At 35.8% G+C, this 21,379-nt stretch overlaps 1 protein-coding gene across 1 annotated transcript in view; it reads left to right on the top strand.

The window, feature by feature from the left end:
- Sym (symplekin scaffold protein) overlaps positions 1-21,379 on the top strand; it is a 662,620-nt gene that overhangs the window by 429,011 nt on the left and 212,230 nt on the right. Inside the window, exons 19-20 of the mRNA XM_090376545.1 lie at positions 3,199-3,403; positions 14,480-14,561. Of these exons, the coding sequence (XP_090232671.1) occupies positions 3,199-3,403; positions 14,480-14,561 (287 nt within the window). The remainder of the gene's footprint in view (positions 1-3,198; positions 3,404-14,479; positions 14,562-21,379) is intronic.

Raw genomic sequence — 21,379 nt, forward strand, 5'->3', positions numbered from 1 at the left:
ATCTGACATCCATTTTGGCCTAAACCTTGAACAATATTTCTTAGTTGGTATGTAAAGCCTAGTAGCTTCCAAGATAAGTTCTTTGAATGCTTCCCATTTTGAATTTGCTGTTGGTAACATCATCAGTTGGTCCCACTGTATAGAATTTAAATACTGTCTCAGTCCATCGTAGTCGCCTTTATGGAAGCAATAACCCTTCCCTTTACCCCTAATGGTAGTTACCTCTTTGAGTAAATCCCACTTCAGCACACTGTGATCACTGCCACCTAGTGGTTCGTTTATCTGCAGATTCTTAATACATGAAGAATCACTGCTGATAATCAAATCAAGAGTATTACTCCCTCTAGTTGCCTCCCGAACATGCTGATGTAGAAAACAATCATCCAATAAATCCACAAAAGCCCTGCTAGTGTGTGAGTATCCAGCCCCCAAATTCCAGTCAATATCTGGGAAATTAAAATCTCCCATTATAAGACACTCTGATTTACTGGCCCACTCTATTTCCCTGTACAGTTCCTTATTATACTCATCAGAGTCATTAGGCTTATAGCACACTCCTACTCTCAATTTTGATCTCCCAATGCTTATGTCACACCAAACTGACTCCACACTGCACTGTCCAGCGATGTCGACTGGCTTCACTTCCTTGGTTTTTATGTGTTTCTTAACTAATAGCATAACCCCTCCCCCCTTCCTATCCTGTCTATCCTTTCTGTAGACGTTGCACTCCCCAAATTGCAGTTCTGCATCCCTTATATCTGTGTGACACCACGTCTCTGATATCCCAACAATATCTGCCTTCGATGTTTTGAGCAATACCTCAAATTCATCAAATTTATTTACTAAACTCCTAGCATTGGTGTACACGCAAGTATACCTGCACCTGTTTCTATTCTTAGCTACCCTAACACAACCCATGTGTTTACTTGTACCACAATGGCTCCCAGCAGCCTCTGAAATACCATGCATCTTGTTTTTCAGGCTTCTGCTCATTCTAATAGAAGCAGTGCAAGAATCTCTTTCACCTCTGCCAGTGGCTACTGTCAATCTATTGGTCTTTGTCTCCCCCCAAGCTAGCAGTTTTCCGACCCACCTAACACTGCCTCGATAGCATCAGCAAATATTCTTGCACCCTTTCTATTTAAGTGTATCCCATCCCTGTAGAAGCAATCTCTCCTGTTAACAAGTACAGTCCAGGCTGAAAAAAATTCTACCCCTTGAGCCTTGCACAATCTTTCCAGGGCCGAATTGATCGACAAGGCTCTCATCATATACTCCCTCCTATCGTGTCTGGGCAGAATTGCAGACACTTTCAAATTCAACCCTAATTCTCGACTTTTGTTCAACAGTGACCTGTACTTGTTAAGTAATTCTGCCGGTCTCCTACTCTTAATATTATTAGTGCCAACGTGTACAACTATATCACCTTTTGTGCCCTTAAAAGATGATATTCGCTCTACAACGTCATCAACCTTTGCCCCTGGCAGACATACCCTGGTCCTGTTCCACCTATCTTTTTTACAAAGCATGTTCCCCGTTTCCCTGACAATAGAGTCACCAACAACTACTAGTTCCTTCGGGACCAGCGCATTCTGCCTTGGGGGTTGTCTCTGTGTCACGCGATGCCCAAGTGCAAGCTCTGGCGTTGATGTGGGCAGCTGAGAGCTTGATGGGCCCCTCAATTTAGTTTCTTCGAGGGCATCCACCCTGTCCTTCAAGCTCTCATATAGGCCCAAAAGAACGCCGAGTTGTTGCCTGATATCGTTACACTCCTTGCATCGCGCACACACAAAGACATCCCCCTTGGCAGTATCAAGTCCCGTACCCGATTGCTCTGCAAACATCAAGCAAACAGTGCATTTTATAAGGCTGTGAGTCAGAGGACAACTGCCCCCCTCAGTTCTGCTCTGAGCCACAGCACTTCCATTAGCTTGAGCCTTTTGCTTTGCTGCTCTGGTCTGAGTCATGATTCTATTAATTTATTAATTAATTATGTTATGTTATTAATTATATTACGTTTGTAATCTAAGTCGTTATATGTATTTATTTAAACGTACAATTTAACTGCTAACGAAGTTCAACTAACGCTATCTAGTACAGTATATAACCTACGGTATATCTAGTACGGTATCACAATGGCGGGAAAGTTAATAACGGTAGCGGTAGTTACGAACACGTGGAAACCCTTACCGATACTTTTACAAGGCCGAGTAAAGAATAAATACACCAAATTAATCAAAAAATCACAAAATAATGTTATACTACTAAATTTAAATCAAAAGTTTTAGAAAAACAATAATTTCAAATCAATAAATAAGAAAAATCCACTTAGCGGCTTGGAACACAACCGTCACTAGACACCTCTATCTCACTCACCATCACAAAATTAAAGAACACACATATATATATATATATCCAACAAAATGTCGCTATAATGAATACTAGAGTAAAAAAATAGCTTTCCATCCCCTGCCAATTTAATCTGTATTTTTATGTAATGAATGTTTCATTTTAGTGAATATCATTGTAACAAAAATATCAGCTTAACACAAAAATTCATACTGCTTTGAAAAATATAATCATTATAATGAAATTGTAAGAACTATATCTTTAAACAATACAATGTATATTTTTTGATCTTTGGTCTTTAGCATTTGGCAACACTGCAATGATTTCCTAACTGTAGTTAATTGCCAGTTCTGGTCAGTGGCTTTTGTTCTCTCTCTCTCTCGTCTTATTTGAGTGGTTTTGGAAGTGCTGGATTGTTTACATGGAATTATAGTGAAATGTGCTGGGAGAGGTAGCAGCATTGAAATTAAGTTTTTACAGTTTTTTTGTGAAGGTGTGGTTTTTTTCAGTTTTTTGTGGTTTTATAAATTTGATGTTGGAAGAGTCTAGTTTTATGTTTATAATAATTTCCTTTTTTTTTTCAGAAAGGGTTAATTAATAAAAGTTTTGTTTATTGAAAATAACAAACTTAAGGCACACAATTTTTTAAATTTTCATCAAAAAGTATAAAATTCATTTAATAAGCTTTCATTATAATTATTTTTAATGTTACTTATCATTCCAATGTGTTTACTGTATTTCATTTCCAGGAAATTTCATTGTAACGAATATGATGTGTTCATTTGTGCACACTAAAACGAAGGAAGTAATTCATGTACTTTATACTTTGTTCTTTTTTCGTGTTAATAGTGCTAAGAGATTTCATTTTTGAAGATCTACGCAATCGTGCCGACCTGGCGTTCTCTTGGCTGTATGAAGAATATGCTGCTTATCAAGGATTTACTCAAACATCTATTACAAGAAGCCTTTCGTCATCCATTGAACAGTATGAAGAGTGTGTGATTGATTTAGTTAAAGGATTACTTCAAAAAGGCGATCAGAAGGAGAAAGATGTGTATGTTAGTTTTTGCACATGTTTCTGGATTACCAGAGAGTTCTGACTCTTATCATATATTAAATTTTGGTTTTTCCTTAGTGGCAATCATTCTGCTTAAGTTTTTAGATCTGTTTACATTCTTAATCATTTTATAAGTTTAGTTTATTGTGTATATATGGTTATCAGTTAATGAATGCTTATAAGGATATATTTGTGTAGTTAGATCATTATTGATTGTTATTTTGAGTATTTTTATATTTGCTTTGTAAATTATTTTGGCTGAGTGCTGTACAGTAGGTATTCAGAATATTATATGTTTGTAATTTCTTCGGCAAAATAAACTGATTTAAAATTTTGGAATAATTAATAATTAATTATTTATTCTTAAGTAACTATTAAAAATAAATTTGTGAAGTGTCCCATTTCAAACTTTAAATTAATTGTCTTTAAACTGTAAATTGTCTTAATTGTCTTTAAACTGTAAATTGTCTATTAATTGTCTTTAAACTGTAAATTGTCTATTAATTGTCTTTAAACAATTAATAATAGATTAACCCTTTAGCTATTCCATTTATTTTAAAAATAGGGCAATGCCAGTTGGGTTGTGACGAGAAGTTTGTTTTTCAGAGATCAATCACGGCATTACTTCAATTATAAGTGGTCTAAATCCTGGTAGGCACAAAACATAGATGCTTTGTGGCTACCATTTGTGGCCTTAAAAAAACATGTTTAAGGTTTAAAATGGATTTATTAAACTAAATGCTGATGTCAGCCTTACTCTTTCTTGGAAACCTACTTAAGTGCAAATAAATTGAAAAAATAATAAAGAAATGGATGCAGGATATATGTGTAAAATTTGCTTTCAACCAGAGTTGGGGAAAAAACTTCCATCTCGTGTTGTGGAAGTGGGTAGTTTGAATGAATTTAAGGAAAGATTAGATATTATTAGAAGGGATAGGCATATTTGTATGTATATATATATATATATGTATTTTTTTTTTTTTTTTTTTTATCATTATCATTAGTAGAAGCATATAATGCAAGAAAGTATACTTATACAGCATCAGCCAAAATAATAAAATAAAAAATAAATTTAAAAAAAAAATCTTCCCATTTCACCCATCCATTTGCCCAAAAGTTTTTGTTTTTCCTTGAATTTATTTAAGCTATCAACTTCCACAATGACAGATTGAAGTTTGTTCTAGCAGTCGACCACCTGATGTCTGAAGGCAAATTTCCGCGCATCTTTTCTGCAACTTCTTTCCTCCATTAGAATTTATGCTCCTCAGGTACTTAAGCAAGAGGAAGAATTCCATCAGAATTGAGCTTGAACCATTCAAGTCCTTATTTACCTCAAGAAGATCACCTCATAGGTGTCTAATCTCAAGGCACCACAATTTGCAGAACTTGTCTTTTTTGGTAAAAGCAATCCTTTGTTCCTTCTCACCTTGTTGCTCTTCTCTCTCTCTCCTCGTTCCAGCAGCCCTACATCCTTCCTAAAATAAGGCCTACATACTTGTATGCAGTACCGAAGGTATGGCTTGACTATTGCCTTATGCAAAGGGATAATTCCCCCCCTTATCCCTGCTAAAAAACTTTCTGTATATCATTGACAAGACCCCATGGGCTGCTATGCCAGCCAGCCAGCCAGCCTGCCTGCCTGCCTGCACTGCTCAAAAAAAGCCATACCTGGCTGCACAATAACCCCTGCCTAGGTCGTCTTCATTCTCCACTACCCTGAGTGTTGTACCGTACAGTTGGTACGTTACTCTGGGTTACTGCCACCCATATTTAGTACATTGCATTTTTCAAAATTAAACTCCAGTTGTCATCTCTCAGCCCATCTGCCCAACTTTTCTAGGTCCTGTTGCAGTAGCATACTGTCATTAACAACCCTGGCAACCTACGTATTGTCTGCAAACTTGGACATTAGGCCTGATATACCTTCATCAATATCATTGATGAATACAGAAAACAACAATGGGCCTAACACCGAACCCTGGGGGACTCCACTAATAACATTAGTCCATGAAGAGCAGTGTCCAATTACCACTCTGTCTTCTTCCACTTGACCATCCCTTTAACTATAGCATTTTATTGTGATTTATTCGCTGGTAACACTAGAGAAAATCAGAAAATGGATTCTCATTTAGGACCAATATATGCAAGACTGATGCTTGGTTCCTTGGTGTTACCAGTGAATCAATCATTTCTTTGCTGATGCTAAACCCTTAAAAAAAAAAAATAATAAAAAAAAAAAAACTGTAAACAAAATACAGCAGACTCTCGGTTTAACCAGGACACTTCAAGACTCATAAAAAAAAAAAATAAAAAAAAAAAACTTAGTCGTCATTGGGAGATTATTATCTTGCAACTCCCACTGGCCGACCGGGCTACCGGGTGGGTAAAGTGCCTGCCCTTCAACCCAAAGGTCGTGGATTCGAATCCTGCCTCGGGCTTGGATCAGAGTAGAAAATGCAGAAACCTTGGGAGGTGCAGTATGGCCACAGAAGCTGATGCGCCAACAACCAACAAAAAAAAAAAAAAACTCCCACTGTTTTCACACCCGTTGCAAAAAAAAAAAAAAAAAAAAAAAAAAAAAAAGTTTGTTTTACTGTGTTGCTTCGATTTTTCTGTTTTGCCGCGCCGCAAAGAGAAAAATTTTGTTTTGTTATTCATGTCAAGGATAACAAATTTTTTTTTTTTTTTTTTTTTTTTTGTTTAGAAATCACGAAAATGATGGGTAACGCAAAGAGTCGCACTTTCAATTAAACAAAAACTTTAAATTATTCAAAAGTTTGAAAATGGTGCATCCGTTAAATCTCTAATGAACCATTATAATGTTGGTGACCAAACCATATGTGGCATTGTAAAAAATAAAGGAAAGCTGTTAGATTTAAAATTGACATGGAGTATTGTCAATTTTAAATTGACAATAATTGCGCACTACTCGCGTGTATTGGACACGCGAGTAGTGCGTGGTAAGTTTTTTTATCTATCACCATAATTTTTACATAGGTTGCTGAACACTTTTGGATATACTGTCCTTACGTAAGTCCCCGACTTACGTAACTTCAAACCTACATTAATTTTTTTCACCCAATTTTTTTTTTTTTTTAGGATTGTAAAATTTAAAACAGCAGAATAATAATAAAAATAATAATAAGCAATCAGTAAAGACGATCACGGCACACACAAATTGCACAAGCAGGATATGGAGTCACAAGCTTAAAAATAGGAATCAAGAGAAGATTTTTCAAATTTATTTAGGTTTTTTTTATATGGCTGAAGTTTTCAGTGAAGAAGACACACATTTCAGCGTAAAAACATAGAATTCCAGCTATCAGTATTATCGCAAATGCAATACTATTGAGTTTACTTCCCGTTTATAATGAATTGCAGTAACAGAAAAGCCCAATAACCCGGAATGTGCAAATTGTTTTTATTGTTTTACGGTAGTGACTTCCAGAAAGGTGTTTTAGTAAAATGTGAGCTCGCGTGGGGTGATAATAGTTCTCGCCTTAACCCTATGAAATTCTTTATATAAAATTTAATTTTGACCATTATCATGGTGCCAACTAAGAGAATAAGTGACAGCGGTACTAGTAAATCTATCTAAAAAAAAAAAAAAAAGGGAAAGCGATCAATTCGGATCAGAAAATTAAAATAAGGATGTTTGAAAATGGTCAAACATGAACAAGTATCTCGCAGAATTTACATTTGTCAGTGTCAACAGTGGACACAGTAATAAAGGAAAAAGACAGAATACGAGAAGGGATTGGCACCAATCAAGTCAGCTATGACAACCAAGGCTACGAAATACATATTAGTTTTTACTGTACAATTTCTTCCTTTAATGTTTTCTTTACATATGTGCCACTGCAACAACTTCACTGCTGTGTAGGGCTTACAATACCAATCAAAATATTAATACCGGTATTTCGGTATTTTTAATTTACTAAACTGGGATACCGGTATTCCAAAAACAAGCATTTTTCTCAATAAATTTTGACAACAGTTAGGTGCAATAAAGTAAGGAAAAAAAAAAGTACTGTAATTACTTGAATTCATGTTTTAAATAAACCTTTATTGCAATAATAAATATTCTGAAAAAAAACCATTAAAATACAGTTATTCTAAAAACAAAAAAATACATATTGTTACTGCGAAGTTTAGTTATGTTTAAGCATCCACACTACCTGTCCGAATAAAGTGAGCTCTTAAGAAGCATAAGCAATCAATAGTATGATCGTTTAAAATGGATCTAATTTTGGTACATACAGTATTTGATTAGTGATCAGTATTGATCAGTATTTGATTAGTGGCAGAAAACACCCTTTCTCGGATTCTATTCTAGTACTATTGTACTGTGATAATCATAGACAATCTCAGTACATATTTTCTAGGCTTTGAACTTTTTCAGAAAAAATAGTTAAAAGTATTTCATTAATTTCCAACTTGGGTTCATCTTTTAAAATCTCATTGGAGTCTGGCAGTTTCTTATTTTGGAAAGAATTTGCTGAACACTGATGTTCTGTTCCATGTTGGGCTTCCATGGTTGAATTATATTCATCATTTTCTGAAGGAGAAAGACGTTTTATTAAGTGAAGTATAATTTTCACTATAGTATCTTTACTGAGTCTGGGAGAGAGCAAAGAGTGCAGTTAAGGAATTCTTTACATATATAAATGCAAAGAACTGAAGGACAAATCAGATTGGACCCTTATGTAATGGACATGGGACAGTATTAGATACCACAGCTGAAGTTGCAGATGAACTCAACAGTTACTTTGCATCGATATTTACATTAAAAAAAAAAAAAAAAACTTTTGTGTCAATGAGATATTATGGAAGTGAAGTTGAAAAAAATGTAATTAATGATGTTGAAATTTCAAATGATTATTTAATGAGAACTTTAGCACCTACAGGCAAGTAAGGCTCCTGTGGTTGATCACATATACCCTATAATCTTAAAGAGGTGACAAGTGAGTGCATTGAACCATTAAGGCTAGGTATGAGAGCATCACTGGACTCAGGAGAGATTTCGTTGGATTGGTGTAAATTTGGAACATAAAGGCAGTTCTTGGAGAGTAACAGGAAATTACCAACCGGCCAGTCTAACTTCAGTAGTAGGGCAAATCATGGAGGCAGTGATCAAGGGTGGAATTCAGGATCATTTAGATGGAAACGAAATTCTGTAGGATACACAGCATGGTTTTGTAAAGGGAAAATCGTGTTTAACTGGTTAGCCATTTTGACAGGTCACTCGTGAGCTGGATTTAGGGAATAATTTCAACATTGTTTATTTGGATCTCAGTAAAGCATTTGACTCAGTCCCACATGAGTGGTTACTTTACAAGTTGGAGCAAGCTGGAATCATAGGGGAAATCCTTAGATGGATAACATGATGGCTTGAGGGCACCAGGCAGATGGTTGTGATAAATGGTTATTCCTCAGATTGGGTTAATGTAAGAAGTGGGGTTCCCCGGGATCAGTATTGGGACCACTATTGTTTTTGATTATCTTAAATGACATCTATGAAGGGATGGAGGGCATGAGGTCTAAACTTGCAGATGATGTAAAGATCAGTAGAGTAGTTAATGATCGCCGCCAAGCAGAGCGTCTTCAGAGTTACATAGATAGACTTCCGGGATGGTCAGAAAAGTGGCAGCTGTGTTTTAATTCAGCAAAATACAAGGTCTTACACCTGGGAACAGCAACCCCAAAATAACTTATACATTTGATGGAGTTGACTAAAGTCAGTAGTGGAGGAACGGGACTTGGGAGTTACGATATGGTCAGACATGAAGTTGTCCGAGAATTTTGGACAGGTTGGAATGTTGCATGGTGTCCTGTCGATGATTTATCGAACATTTGCTAGTAGAGATAACGACATCATAATCACATAAAGGTGATTTTATAACCTTTATGTGATTAAATTATAACAATTTTTTTTTTTTTTTTTCAAAATTAGTACCGAAAAACCGGTATTTCAATACCCGAAAAAAATGACCGGGATCCCGGTATTGTAAGCCCTACCACTGTCCCCAGATAAAGTTTTTAATTGAACTAATTAAAAATATATAACTATTTTTCTATATGTATAACTAATATATAAAAAAAATATAACTAACTGAAAAATATATAACTATTTTTCTTCATTCTTCTGAGGATGTTATGTGGTTTTTGTAATTTTGGCATTTCGCGGATATATTTTATTAGTCATTCCCTAGTTACGTAAAACTCAACTTACGTAAGAAGTCCTGGAATGTATAGCAGTGAGTTACTGTATTTTTGGATTAACTGGGAAATCAGTTATCCAGGATTTTTATTTTACAATCTATCCCGGAAAATTGAGAGTCTACTGAAAAACAAATTGTAAATTTCATTGTCATCTGGAAAACCAAACAACAACATAAAGCATGATGCAACTAAGCTCTTAACAACTCGTGCTAAAATGTAATAAAAAAATTAAATAAAAATAAATATACAAATGAGAGTTATATGTAAGAAATAGAAGAGTATCCCTTCCATGATCTTGCTTCCCACTGTCTTGTTGACATGCTCTACCATTCCATTACTTTCCAGATAGGATGGAGTGGAAAAAAAAATAAATATAATTTTATTGTATTCAAATATTGCAAATACAAGAGCATTTAGATATATTTAAACTTACATGCTTTGTACAGTACAGATCAGATAGTGTGTTTTGTTTAAGTTGAAAGCTTAGTCAGACAATAATTTGAGGGGATCTTTATCTGGAGATTATGCTGTTGATTAGTATCTTTGCTTTAATTTCAGATTTATGAACTGTATCATGAAATGATTCAGAAATCCTTGAAAACATTAGTTATGACAATAACATATATGTTTACCTTCTGAAATGGTTAGCAGTCCTACCAAGTCAGTAGCCAAACGTGAAAATTGCTTTTTGTTTGTTACAAAGGCTATGGATGTAATGAGAAGAATTAGTGTATCCTTTCCGTTGAAAGTAAATCTAACTTGACAAGAGTGCTATGCCTTTTCCAACCTGTAATATCTTGCATCATACCATACCAGAACTTCTCAGAAATTCTTAAGATCATTTACTTAGTCTGAAATAGACATCTAGGTTGGTATTATGACTGGATTCTAGTGGTCATAGTCCTCATAAGAAAGCAGCTATTAAATTGATTATTCTATATCCATTCTCATCTTTCTTTCTTTCTTATTTTCTGATTTCTCCTGGTATTACCAATGAATCAGTAATTTTGCAATATTGGTTCACTGGTATTGCAAAATGATTGAACAGAACTAAGAAAAACCCTCTGGATTATGAATTACTCTGCAGGAGAATCTTAATTCAACCTGGCAACTGAGTCCTTGAGACCTGACCACATTCCTTTTCTTTTTTTGATTATGTCAAGCACAGCAATTATGCCAAGCCTTTTCTTTTTTTGAAGTCCAACATAACATTCGTTTTTTCTGAGAAAGTATCTCTTAGAACAGGGGTGGGCAACCCGCGGCCTTCTAAGATCTTATGTGCAGCCTTTGTCACACAAAGATGAAATAAAATCATTAAATGATCCTACTACTTTTAAACTAATATTTTTAAAATTAAATATTCAAAACGTTTTAATAATAAAAAGCTTTATATATATTTTTTCACAATATAGAAACATTATTCAGATAATTAAAAAAAAAGGAAAATACAAATTTTTTGATCTAAAAAGTAAAATATATCATGTTTAACTTTTTCTGTATATTTAAAAATCGTTTTTATGTACCACAAATGATAAAAAATGAAAACTATTTAATAAAAGAAAAATTCTAATCCTCTGTTAAAATAAAAAAAAATATTTTAACAGAGTTAATAATTTGACGAAAATAGTTTTTTATTTTGAAATTTAAATTGTGACATCGTGATTTTTTTATCTGCTGCTTTTATGTGCATATTTGTAACTGTGAATATTTTGACAACCGTATGTATTCTTGTCTTGAATTTTGTAATCCTGTAATTTCTTATGTTTGATTTCACAATTGCTTAATTTTTAGATTGCCCATCATGTCCAAAAAAATTAAAAGGAAGTTGAATGAAGAAAACAGAACATTTAATGAAGATTGGGAGATGCTGTATTTTCTTATTTCTGTGAAAGACAAAACGGTTTGTTTGATATGTAATACAGCACTAACATTAAAAAAATACAATGCAAATCAACATTATCTATCTCACAAGGACCATAAATATATAAAATTAGAAGGAGAAGCTCGTAAATCTGCACTTCAAAAAATGAAGAAAGAAAAACAGCACCAGGAAAAGGCTTTTGGTGCTTTTATTAAGCAAGGAACTTCTGCAACCGATGTTACATACAAAATAGCGCATGTACTTGGAAAAAAAGGCAAACCATTTAGTGACATCGAAATGATAAAAGAATGTATTGTTGAAGCAGTAGCATGTTTAGATCCGGAAAAAGTTGACAAATACAAACAATTACCTCTTTCAAGAAAAACTATAACTAATAGACAACATGAATTAGTTCAGAATGTAGGAGAATAACTTCAGGTTATAATTCACTCTAAAGATGTATATTTTTCAATAGCGTTAGATGAAACCACTGATATAAATGACTCTGCTCAAATATTATATTTTATTCGTGCTATACCTGAAGATTTTCATTGTTACGAGGAACTACTGGCTTTGGGTACGCTCACTGGAAGGACTCGTGGAATTTAAACCTTGGTAACCTGGTGAGTGTATGCACGGACGGTGCACCTTCTATGAGAGGAAAGTGAGAAAGATTCGTTTCGAAAAAGAAAAGCCCAATTTAGAAAAGTTAATTTCGTTCCACTGTATATTTCACCAACAAAACCTTTGTGCTAAATCCTCCCCATTGAGCAATACTTTGGACAGAATTATTGCAATTGTTAACTTTATTCGAGTAAATGCTTTAAGACATCGCCAATTTCAAAGCATGCTTATATTGGATGATGAGACATATAATGTCGACTTGCCATATTATTGTAAAGTGCACTGGTTATCGAAAGGACAAATTTTAGTAATAGTTTTGGCTTTGCGAGAACAAATTAAAAAATTTTACGAGGAACAACAAGAATGTGATTTATTAGATGAAGAATTTTGTAGAAATGCTGAGTTTTTGTGTGATTTTATGGAAAAGCAAAATGAATTAAATGCTTATTTGCAGGGAAAAACAAGACATATGGCAAAAAAATTCAGGTATTTCGAATTAATTTTTTACAAAACTTTTCTCTAAATCAGAAATATCTGGGAAACATTTCCCTCATTTAAAAAATATGTTAAAGGGCCAGAAATATGTTGTATGTGACACTTTCAAAGACTACATAACCGTATTGGGCATGCTAATTGAAGAACACAATGATAGATTTTCTGATTTCGAATAACATACTTTAGAAATGAAATTGGCGTATGAGCCACATTTAGTTGATATCCCTACGGCACCCACGGAACTACAGATGGAATTAATTGAATTAGGAGAAGATAATAGATAAAGACTTTTTTTGATACAAAAAAATATCCTATTGAAATATGGAAAAATGCAATTGAATACCCACATTTGCGTCAACATGCTTGTCAACTGCTGTCTTGCTTTGCAACTCAGTATTGTTACGAATCAACTTTTTCATACCTTACACAAATTAAAATTCATTTAAGGACTCAGATATCTGATATTCATTTAGAAGACAACTCAAGTTGCGTACAACTAAGATGGAGCCTAATATCCAGTTGTTATCTAATAAAAAACAAACCCAAAAATCTCATTAAAAATGTGCAATCGAAGTGGTTTCAGCCGAGACATCTTTTTTGGTAAACAACTCAACCACCAAAGCATCAAATCTTCAACTCATTAGTTAACTCATATTAAATTATTTTTTACAATAGTACAGTTTTTTCTAATTATTCTTGTATAATTCACAGAGAGAGAATGTTAAATTATTGCTATAAATTTCATTTGAATAACAATTTAGAAAATAATTTATCTTTATAATTATATATTTTTTAATTTTGTGATCATATAAAATGTAGGTGGATGTATTATGATGAGAATATTGTAAATATGTATGTTTTATTGAAATTTATTTGCCTTTTCTATAGTTATATGCAATAAAATTTAACACTGATAATTAATGTTTTACTTCGTAAGTAAAACGTTAATTATCGAACAATCGGTGCGGCCTTTCCACTATTTCCGAAAATGAATATGGCCTTTTATTCAAAAAAGGTTGCCCACCCCTGTCTTGGAACATATACGTATTCTATAGTAGATTCCTGATGGCATTAAAAAGTAACCACCAAGTCATATTTTATATGTAACTGAAAAATGAAGGAAAATGCACCCATATGTGCACCCACTGTGTGCGACAGTGACTTGTTGTTTATGATGAATAATCAAATCGGACATTTGCAGCAGTTTCTTGCTCTCATCCATATTCTTACCTTTTTCAAAACTCTTCATAAAACCATTATGAGATTAATACTAACTCTGACCATATCAAGCAAAACTAGGTTACCTGCTACTAGGCAGCTAAACTTGTAAGTTTCTGTGGTTTTATTTATTTTTTTTTATTGCAAGGATATTAAGTTGAATAGCCATACTGTCTTTGGTGGCATTAATGCATGAAGAGATTTTGTTGCCTTCACCATATACAGAATGCTGCTAGTTACATCAGGAGAACCATTTCATTATTTCCACCTTCAGGTCTTAACAATTTAGAGATTAATTCCCTTATCTGGGAATTGTAGTAAGATTTGTTCTTTCTTGAATTTTATATAATGAAAACAGAGGCATACCTGCCTTTTCACTGCACAGATTTCCCGTGGTCACATGGGAAAGCTGCGAGTTGTTTGTTACAAACCTGTCACTTTCATTGATACTTTTGTCTAGTCTAGTTAGTTCTACAAAACTGTCAGCTATCTTGATGAACAAACTGTATGGGGTAGATTTGACGAGAATGATAAATTTTTATTTTTTTTTCTCCCAATTTTAGATGGGATTTTTTTTGCAAGAAATAATATAGTAATGCAATTTCGTAAATTTTATTTCTTGTACGTTATATATATGCATTCTGTTCTTTTAGGCTTTTCAGTCGTTTCTTTTTGGAATCCCCTTGCATTACTGATAAGTTGCTTGAGATACTGAAGAAATATTGTCAAGATGAGGTATGTGTAATAATATATATTCTGGAAGAGTAATAACACCATTAAATAACTTTTTTTTTATCTGATAAAATAAGATTTTTCAATGCACTTTTTTTACTACCTGATTATGTGTATTTTAGTGCAATTGCATCATTTATACACAGCTAAATATAGATTAGCAAATTTGCAATAACGGCATCGTTTAACAGTTGTTACATCTCATATCGAACAGTTGTTACATCTCATATTGTGAATACCCTCACGACGAGTTGCCATGACATTGCACTACTTCGAATAAGTAACGCTTCACCCGAAGGAGAAGACTGTTGTTACTTATTCTCAGTGAATACTACCCCCCAGAAGGCATCGTTTCAGGGCTATTTGTATATGTGTGGGATAATAACTCGACTATCCACTTGTCCCTATTAGACTTAGAAAAGCAAAAAGGTATAAAGGTAGAGGGAAAGTAATAGTAGGAGTGGAAGAGGAAAAGAAACGGTGTAGAAGAATGAAAGGGACAGTAACTCCTTCAACTCATACCACTCAAAAACTCATAAACTCCTCGAATAGGCAATGCTTCCCCAGTGGAGAAGGCTGTTGTTACCTATTCTTGGAAACTCCGGATATCATCAGGCTCCCCCTGGGAGCTGATGATGTCTGTTTCAGGGCTATTTGGCCCTTTTTCGGTAGGTGGGTAGGTACCCAAATGATGTAATGATGGCAAAACAGTTGTGAAGTTTATCTTCACAATATGAGAGATGCCTGATGGTGTATGATATAAGTTAAGACTCTAATGCATTAGGGCTTAAAGTCTCAAGCTGCGAAAGAGATTCGACTATGTGTATTTTAGTGCAATTGCATCATTTATACACAGCTAAATATAGATTAGCAAATTTGCAATAGAGGCATTGTTTAAGTTACATCTCATATTGTGAATACCTTCACAACGAGTTGCCATGACATTGCACTACTTCGAATAAGTAACGCTTCACCCGAAGGAGAAGACTGTTGTTACTTATTCTCAGTGGATACCACCACCCAGACGGCACCATTTCAGGGCTATTTGGCCCTTCTTCGGTGGGTGGGTGGGTAGGTAGGTACCCAAGTCATGCAATAATGGCAAAACAGTTGTAAAGTATATCTTCACAATATGAGAGATGCCTGATGGTGTATGATATAAGTTAAGACTCTAATGCAGGGGTGGGCAACTTTTTTCATCAGCGGGCCGAATGAAATTTTCGTATCATGATGCGGGCCGGAATAGATTGAACGATTTAATAAAAAAAATCAGAACCTAAAAAATGTTATATTACTTGAATTACCAAATTATTAATGTATTTTTAAAAAAAGTAAATACAATATTTAAATTTGTCAGAGCTCTATCTGTTTTGACAAAATTTTCAAAGTATTTTGTTGCTTACGCAAACTACATTTTAAATTTTCTGCTTCAATTTTCATTTGTTCCGGTGAAAATAGCTTATATTTTACGAAATGTTTTTTTTGAAAAATGCCTTTTTAGATTATATTCTTTAAAAACGGAAATAGTTTCGTTACAAACCAAACAAACAGCTTTATCGTCTATATTTGCAATTAAATATCTGAATGTCGAATTATCATTGAAAATGCGGCATTCTGCATCAATTTTTCTTTTTTTTTTTAATTGGCTCATTTTATGGGCTATAAATTATATTAAATTAAAAATTGTAATAATTAGAAAAGGCATAAAACATAAAATACTCGCACCAATATTATTTTTTTCAATAAGAAGTCAAACCCAAAGGAACTTCGTTCGATTGATGCTACAATAATAATTAGGAAATAACTCTTTGACGCTGCGTAGAATCACTTGGGCCGCGATTCCCGATTGAACCGAATTAAGCCGAACGTTTACGGCGAGTGTAGTCAGGTATGGATTTTCTATATTTATGCATTTACCGAGGGGGCCGGATTCAACATCGTCGCGGGGCGGATGTGGCCCCCGGGCCGACTGTTGCCCACCCCTGCTCTAATGCATTAGTGATGCAATTGCACTAAAATACACAGTCTAATCTCTCTCTCGCAGCTTGAGGCTTTAAGCCCTAATGCATTAGAGTCTACCTAATTATGCAACTGACTTTAAAATATTTCTATTATGTCAAATTTTTGGATGTTTGAATAGGATTCTGTGTGTGTGTGTGTGTGTGTGTGTGTGTGTGTGTGTGTGTGTGTGTGTGTGTGTGTGTGTGTGTGTGTGTGTGTGGACTGCAGATACTGAATCTTCTTTCCGATGCAATCAGTCATTTATTCTGATGTTCAAAATTCTTAAGCCTCCTTAGATAAAGATATATCATTTGAGGGTGACAAATAAATAGAAGCATCTGACAAGGATGAAGAATATATTTGTATATATATATTATTATTAATTTCACTTTATTACCTAGTTGAAAATAATGATCTCATTCCAAACTTAAACCTTTCTCAGATTAATCTGAACTATTCCAGACTGCAGCTTGCTTGCACAATACAACCATATCTGGATGTCACAACCACCAAAACAAATGAATACAATTTTTCCTCTATGACAGGTACGCTCACTTTTTACAGTAATAATCATGTGAGCAAATTGCTAGATTTATGATGGGTTTTTTCTGAGTTTATTCTTAAGACCATTATTAATTGGTGCCCAGTGGTTTTTTTTTTAAGTTAGATATTGTTTTGATCAGTGCATTAGTATCTGTAGCCATATTGTATTGCTGTGTGCCTGTACAGGTGTGGTTACAAAGGACAGTTTGCATGTTGTGCAAGCTGAAAAATGAGGAATAGTTCACAGGGGGAAACATTACTCCTTCTTCCTGATATAGGCTGACTACAGCCTTGACTGAAGAGGGCTTTAACCATTTCACGAGTGAGTTTCCCAAACATATATTGGCTACTTACAATCATCGTTACATATAGTATTAACTCTGCAGGGTGAAATTTTGCATTATGAAATTTTATAAAAATGCAGTCTTTACCTATATATATATATTTATACAGGACGACTCAAAAATACACGGCATAATTTCAAGAATGAGTTCCTCATATGTAGACAATAAAAATATTTTATATCAACATAGTTCCAGAAATGCTAGGTTCCCTAGTTATTTACCGGAATGTCTTGTCTCCTGCAGGTGATTTCCTTCATCACAAGGTACTGACAGAACCTGGTGGTTTTTCCATTCCAACCATATACTCAAATCAGGAGCAAGCGGATATGCACTTTATGTACGGTTTGGCGGACAGCAGTGCTCTGGAGGCTCGTCATTTGTACCACGAGAGGTACCCTGAACGAAGATGTCCAAACAGGAAAAACGTTTGAAGGTATCCATTGTCGCCTTTGTGAACATAGGACCTTTACACCTGCCAGCGGTATTCAGGCAGAAGGTGGACATTTTGAACAATTACTTTAAGGTGATGTGAACAGCTAAGTGTCATAGACAGACCTCCAAAACACGGAAACCAAGCATTTTTGGAACTATGTTGATATAAAATATTTTTATTGTATATGAGGAACTCGTTCCTGAAGTTATGCCATGTATTTTTGAGACACCCTGAATATATATATGTATGTATGTGTGTATATATATGTATGTATATACATACACACACCCATGAGCCAAAACATTATCACCTAATACCATGTTGGGCTGCCTTTCTCCGTAATAATCACCTGCACCCGGCATGATATTGACTCCATGAGACTGTGGAAGTTATCCTTTGGTATCCTGGACCAGCTGGAAAGAAGGCTTTCCCAGAGTTCAGCAATGGAGCAAGGCACTGGCATGGACAGGCAGATGCTGTGTGCCATTGCATCCCACAAATGTTTGATGGGATTGACGTTGTGGGAATTTGGCAGCCAGGGGAGCACACGAAATGCTTGGACATGATCCAAGAAACATTTCTGCACAGAGCAGATCTCGTGACACAGGTTGATTTATTGAAAGATTCCAGTGCCATTTAGATATTCTGTCACCATTTAGGGCAAAAGTTGATCCGAAACAATGCCAAGGTAGGATCTGGAGGTGTGTTTAGTAGTGTTCAAGGGACCTAATGATGTCCATAAAAACAGCCTCACCATGATACCACCACTGCCAGCCTGTTTTCATCCAGCCATGCAGTTTGGTTGTAGCTGTTCATCTGCTTGCTGTCGAACACACACACACACACACACACACACACACACACACACACACACACACACACACACACACACACACACACACACACACACACACACACACACACATCCATCCATCCATCAGTATGATCAGCTGGGACCCGGATTCATCAGACCATGAGACTTTTCTGGTCATTTAGAGTTCAGGAATGGTATTCCCATGTTTCCTGCAGGCAGAGGTTTCAGTGATGGGTTGGTCAACATGGGTTCATAAACAGGTCAACTACTTCATAGGCTCCTGTCCACAGGAGCAAGCACTGGATGGTGTACTCAGAAATGTTTCTATGGGCACTCTGGTTGTAGTCTCCTGATAATTGAGAGATTGTGATAGAGATTGGCAAAAACTTACCCCGGAGCTGACATATCATCAGACTATAACCCAGTAATAGCAACACTACGTCTCAAATTACGAGCAGTCAAACGCACAAGCACAACAAAAAGAATTGACCTGGAGAAACTGAAGAACAACGCCAACAGGCGACAAGTACAGCTTCATCTCAACACTACAATCCGATCGATCGAAGCAGTAACAACAGACGTGCAAGCATTCGGGCGTTCACTCAAACAGTGCATCAATGAAACAGCAGAAACCCTGCTAGGACATCAGGCGTCGAAAAAGAAACAACGGTGGATGACCCAGCACATACTAGACCTAATGGATGAACGGAGAATATTCAAAAGCAACAACAACAACCGGGAAAAATACAAAGAAATACAACAAAAGATCAAACAGGAAATCCGGAAGGCGAAGGAAAAATGGATGGAAGATTAGTGTGCAGAAATCGAAGACCTAATCAAGAAAAATAACAACTATAACCTGCACAAGAAGCTTAAAGAAGCTGGAAACATCTACAAACCGGCTCCTATCCCAAGTTTATATACGGACAACAATCAACCTATACTAAGCAAACAAGCCAAACTCGACACCTGGAAGAGCTATATATACAATCTGTTCGGCACCAACAGAAAACCGGCAGAAACGCAACAAGAAACACAGGAAGACAATCTCCACATATTAACATCTGAAGTGGAACATGCCATCCGAATAACAAAGCCAGGCAAGGCCTGTGGACCTGATCAGATTCATGTGGAACTGCTGAAACAACTAGACTACAGCAACATCCAACAACTAACGAAGTGGTTCAATCAAATCTACAACAACGACGACATTCCATCCGAATGGCTCCAATCCATCTGTGGCCCTACCAAAAAAGGCTACCAGCCGGAAATGTGAAGACTTCAGGCTGATCAGTCTAATGAGCCAGGTGCTAAAAGTCTTCCTCAAGGTGATTCAGCAAAGGATAAGATGTAAGTGCGAAAGTGCACTAGGAAACACACAGTTCGGATTCTGCAGGGGACTAGGCACCAGAGAAGCAATTTTCTGTTTACAAATATTGCTACAAAGGTGCTATGAACATCAAAAAGACGTGTATATATGTTTTATTGACTACGAGAAAGCCTTCGATTCAGTAGACCACGACTGCCTAATTGACCGACTGAGAAAACTTGGGATTGAAAACAATGATATCAACTTTATTACAACTCTCTACTGGAATCAAACAGCCCGGCTTCGCTATGACAACGACCTGACAGACCCAATTCCAATAAAAAAAGGCGTCCGGCAAGGCTGTCCATTATCTCCCATTCTTTTTAACATCTATTCGGAAATGATCTTCGATCAAACACTGGCTGACAAGAACATCGACATAAAAGTTAACGGACACTACATCAATAACTTAAGATATGCCGATGACACAGCACTAATAGCGGATTCAGAACAAGATTTACAGACCATCTTGAACGAAGTGGACATAGAAAGCCAAGCATGGGGACTACGAATCAACAAAAAGAAAACAAAGGTGATGAAGGTCAGCAGGACTGCAAGCAAAATCACGATCAAACTAAACAACGAAAAATTAGAGCAAATACGCCGCTTCAAGTATCTCGGAGTACTCATTGATGACCAGCTGAACCATGAGGCCGAAATCAAAAGCAGAATTGAACAAGCCAGGCAGGCATTCACCAAATGGAGAACCCTCCTCACGGACAGAAGCTTGAACATCATGCTCAAATTACGCACATTGAAATGCTACATCTGGCCAATACTGCTCTACGGTGTAGAAACCTGGACTCTAACATCAGCCACTACAAAAAAGCTCCAGGCCTTCGAAATGTGGCTCTACCGAAGAATGCTGAAAATTCCGTGGACAGCCAAGATAACCAACGCACAGGTCCTGCAGGACATGCACACGGAACGGGACCTGCTCAAAACCATCATCAGCAGGAAATGCAAATACCTAGGTCACATCGCTAGGAACCAACAAAAATATCACCTACTACCACTCATCCTGGAGGGAAAGATCGAAGGCAAGAAACGCCCAGGCAGACCGAAAATGGCATGGCTAGATAACATCAACACCTGGCTTCACATGACAACAGCACAAATTCTACACGCAGCGCTAGACAGAGAACAATATCAAAACGAAGTCGCAAACGCCATTCGGCAGTATTAAAGAAGAAGAAGAAGATAGAGATTGTGCATCTGTGGGATATTATGTGCCAATTGCTGTTCACTTCGATAGTCAACCCAGTGATGGTCCCCACCCTAGCATGTTGGATTGTTGCATGTTTCTCTATGGACCAT

The sequence above is a fragment of the Mastigoproctus giganteus genome, chromosome 6, assembly GCF_048544385.1.
Source record: "Mastigoproctus giganteus isolate SK-2022 chromosome 6, ASM4854438v1, whole genome shotgun sequence".
Lineage (NCBI taxonomy): Eukaryota > Metazoa > Arthropoda > Arachnida > Uropygi > Thelyphonidae > Mastigoproctus > Mastigoproctus giganteus.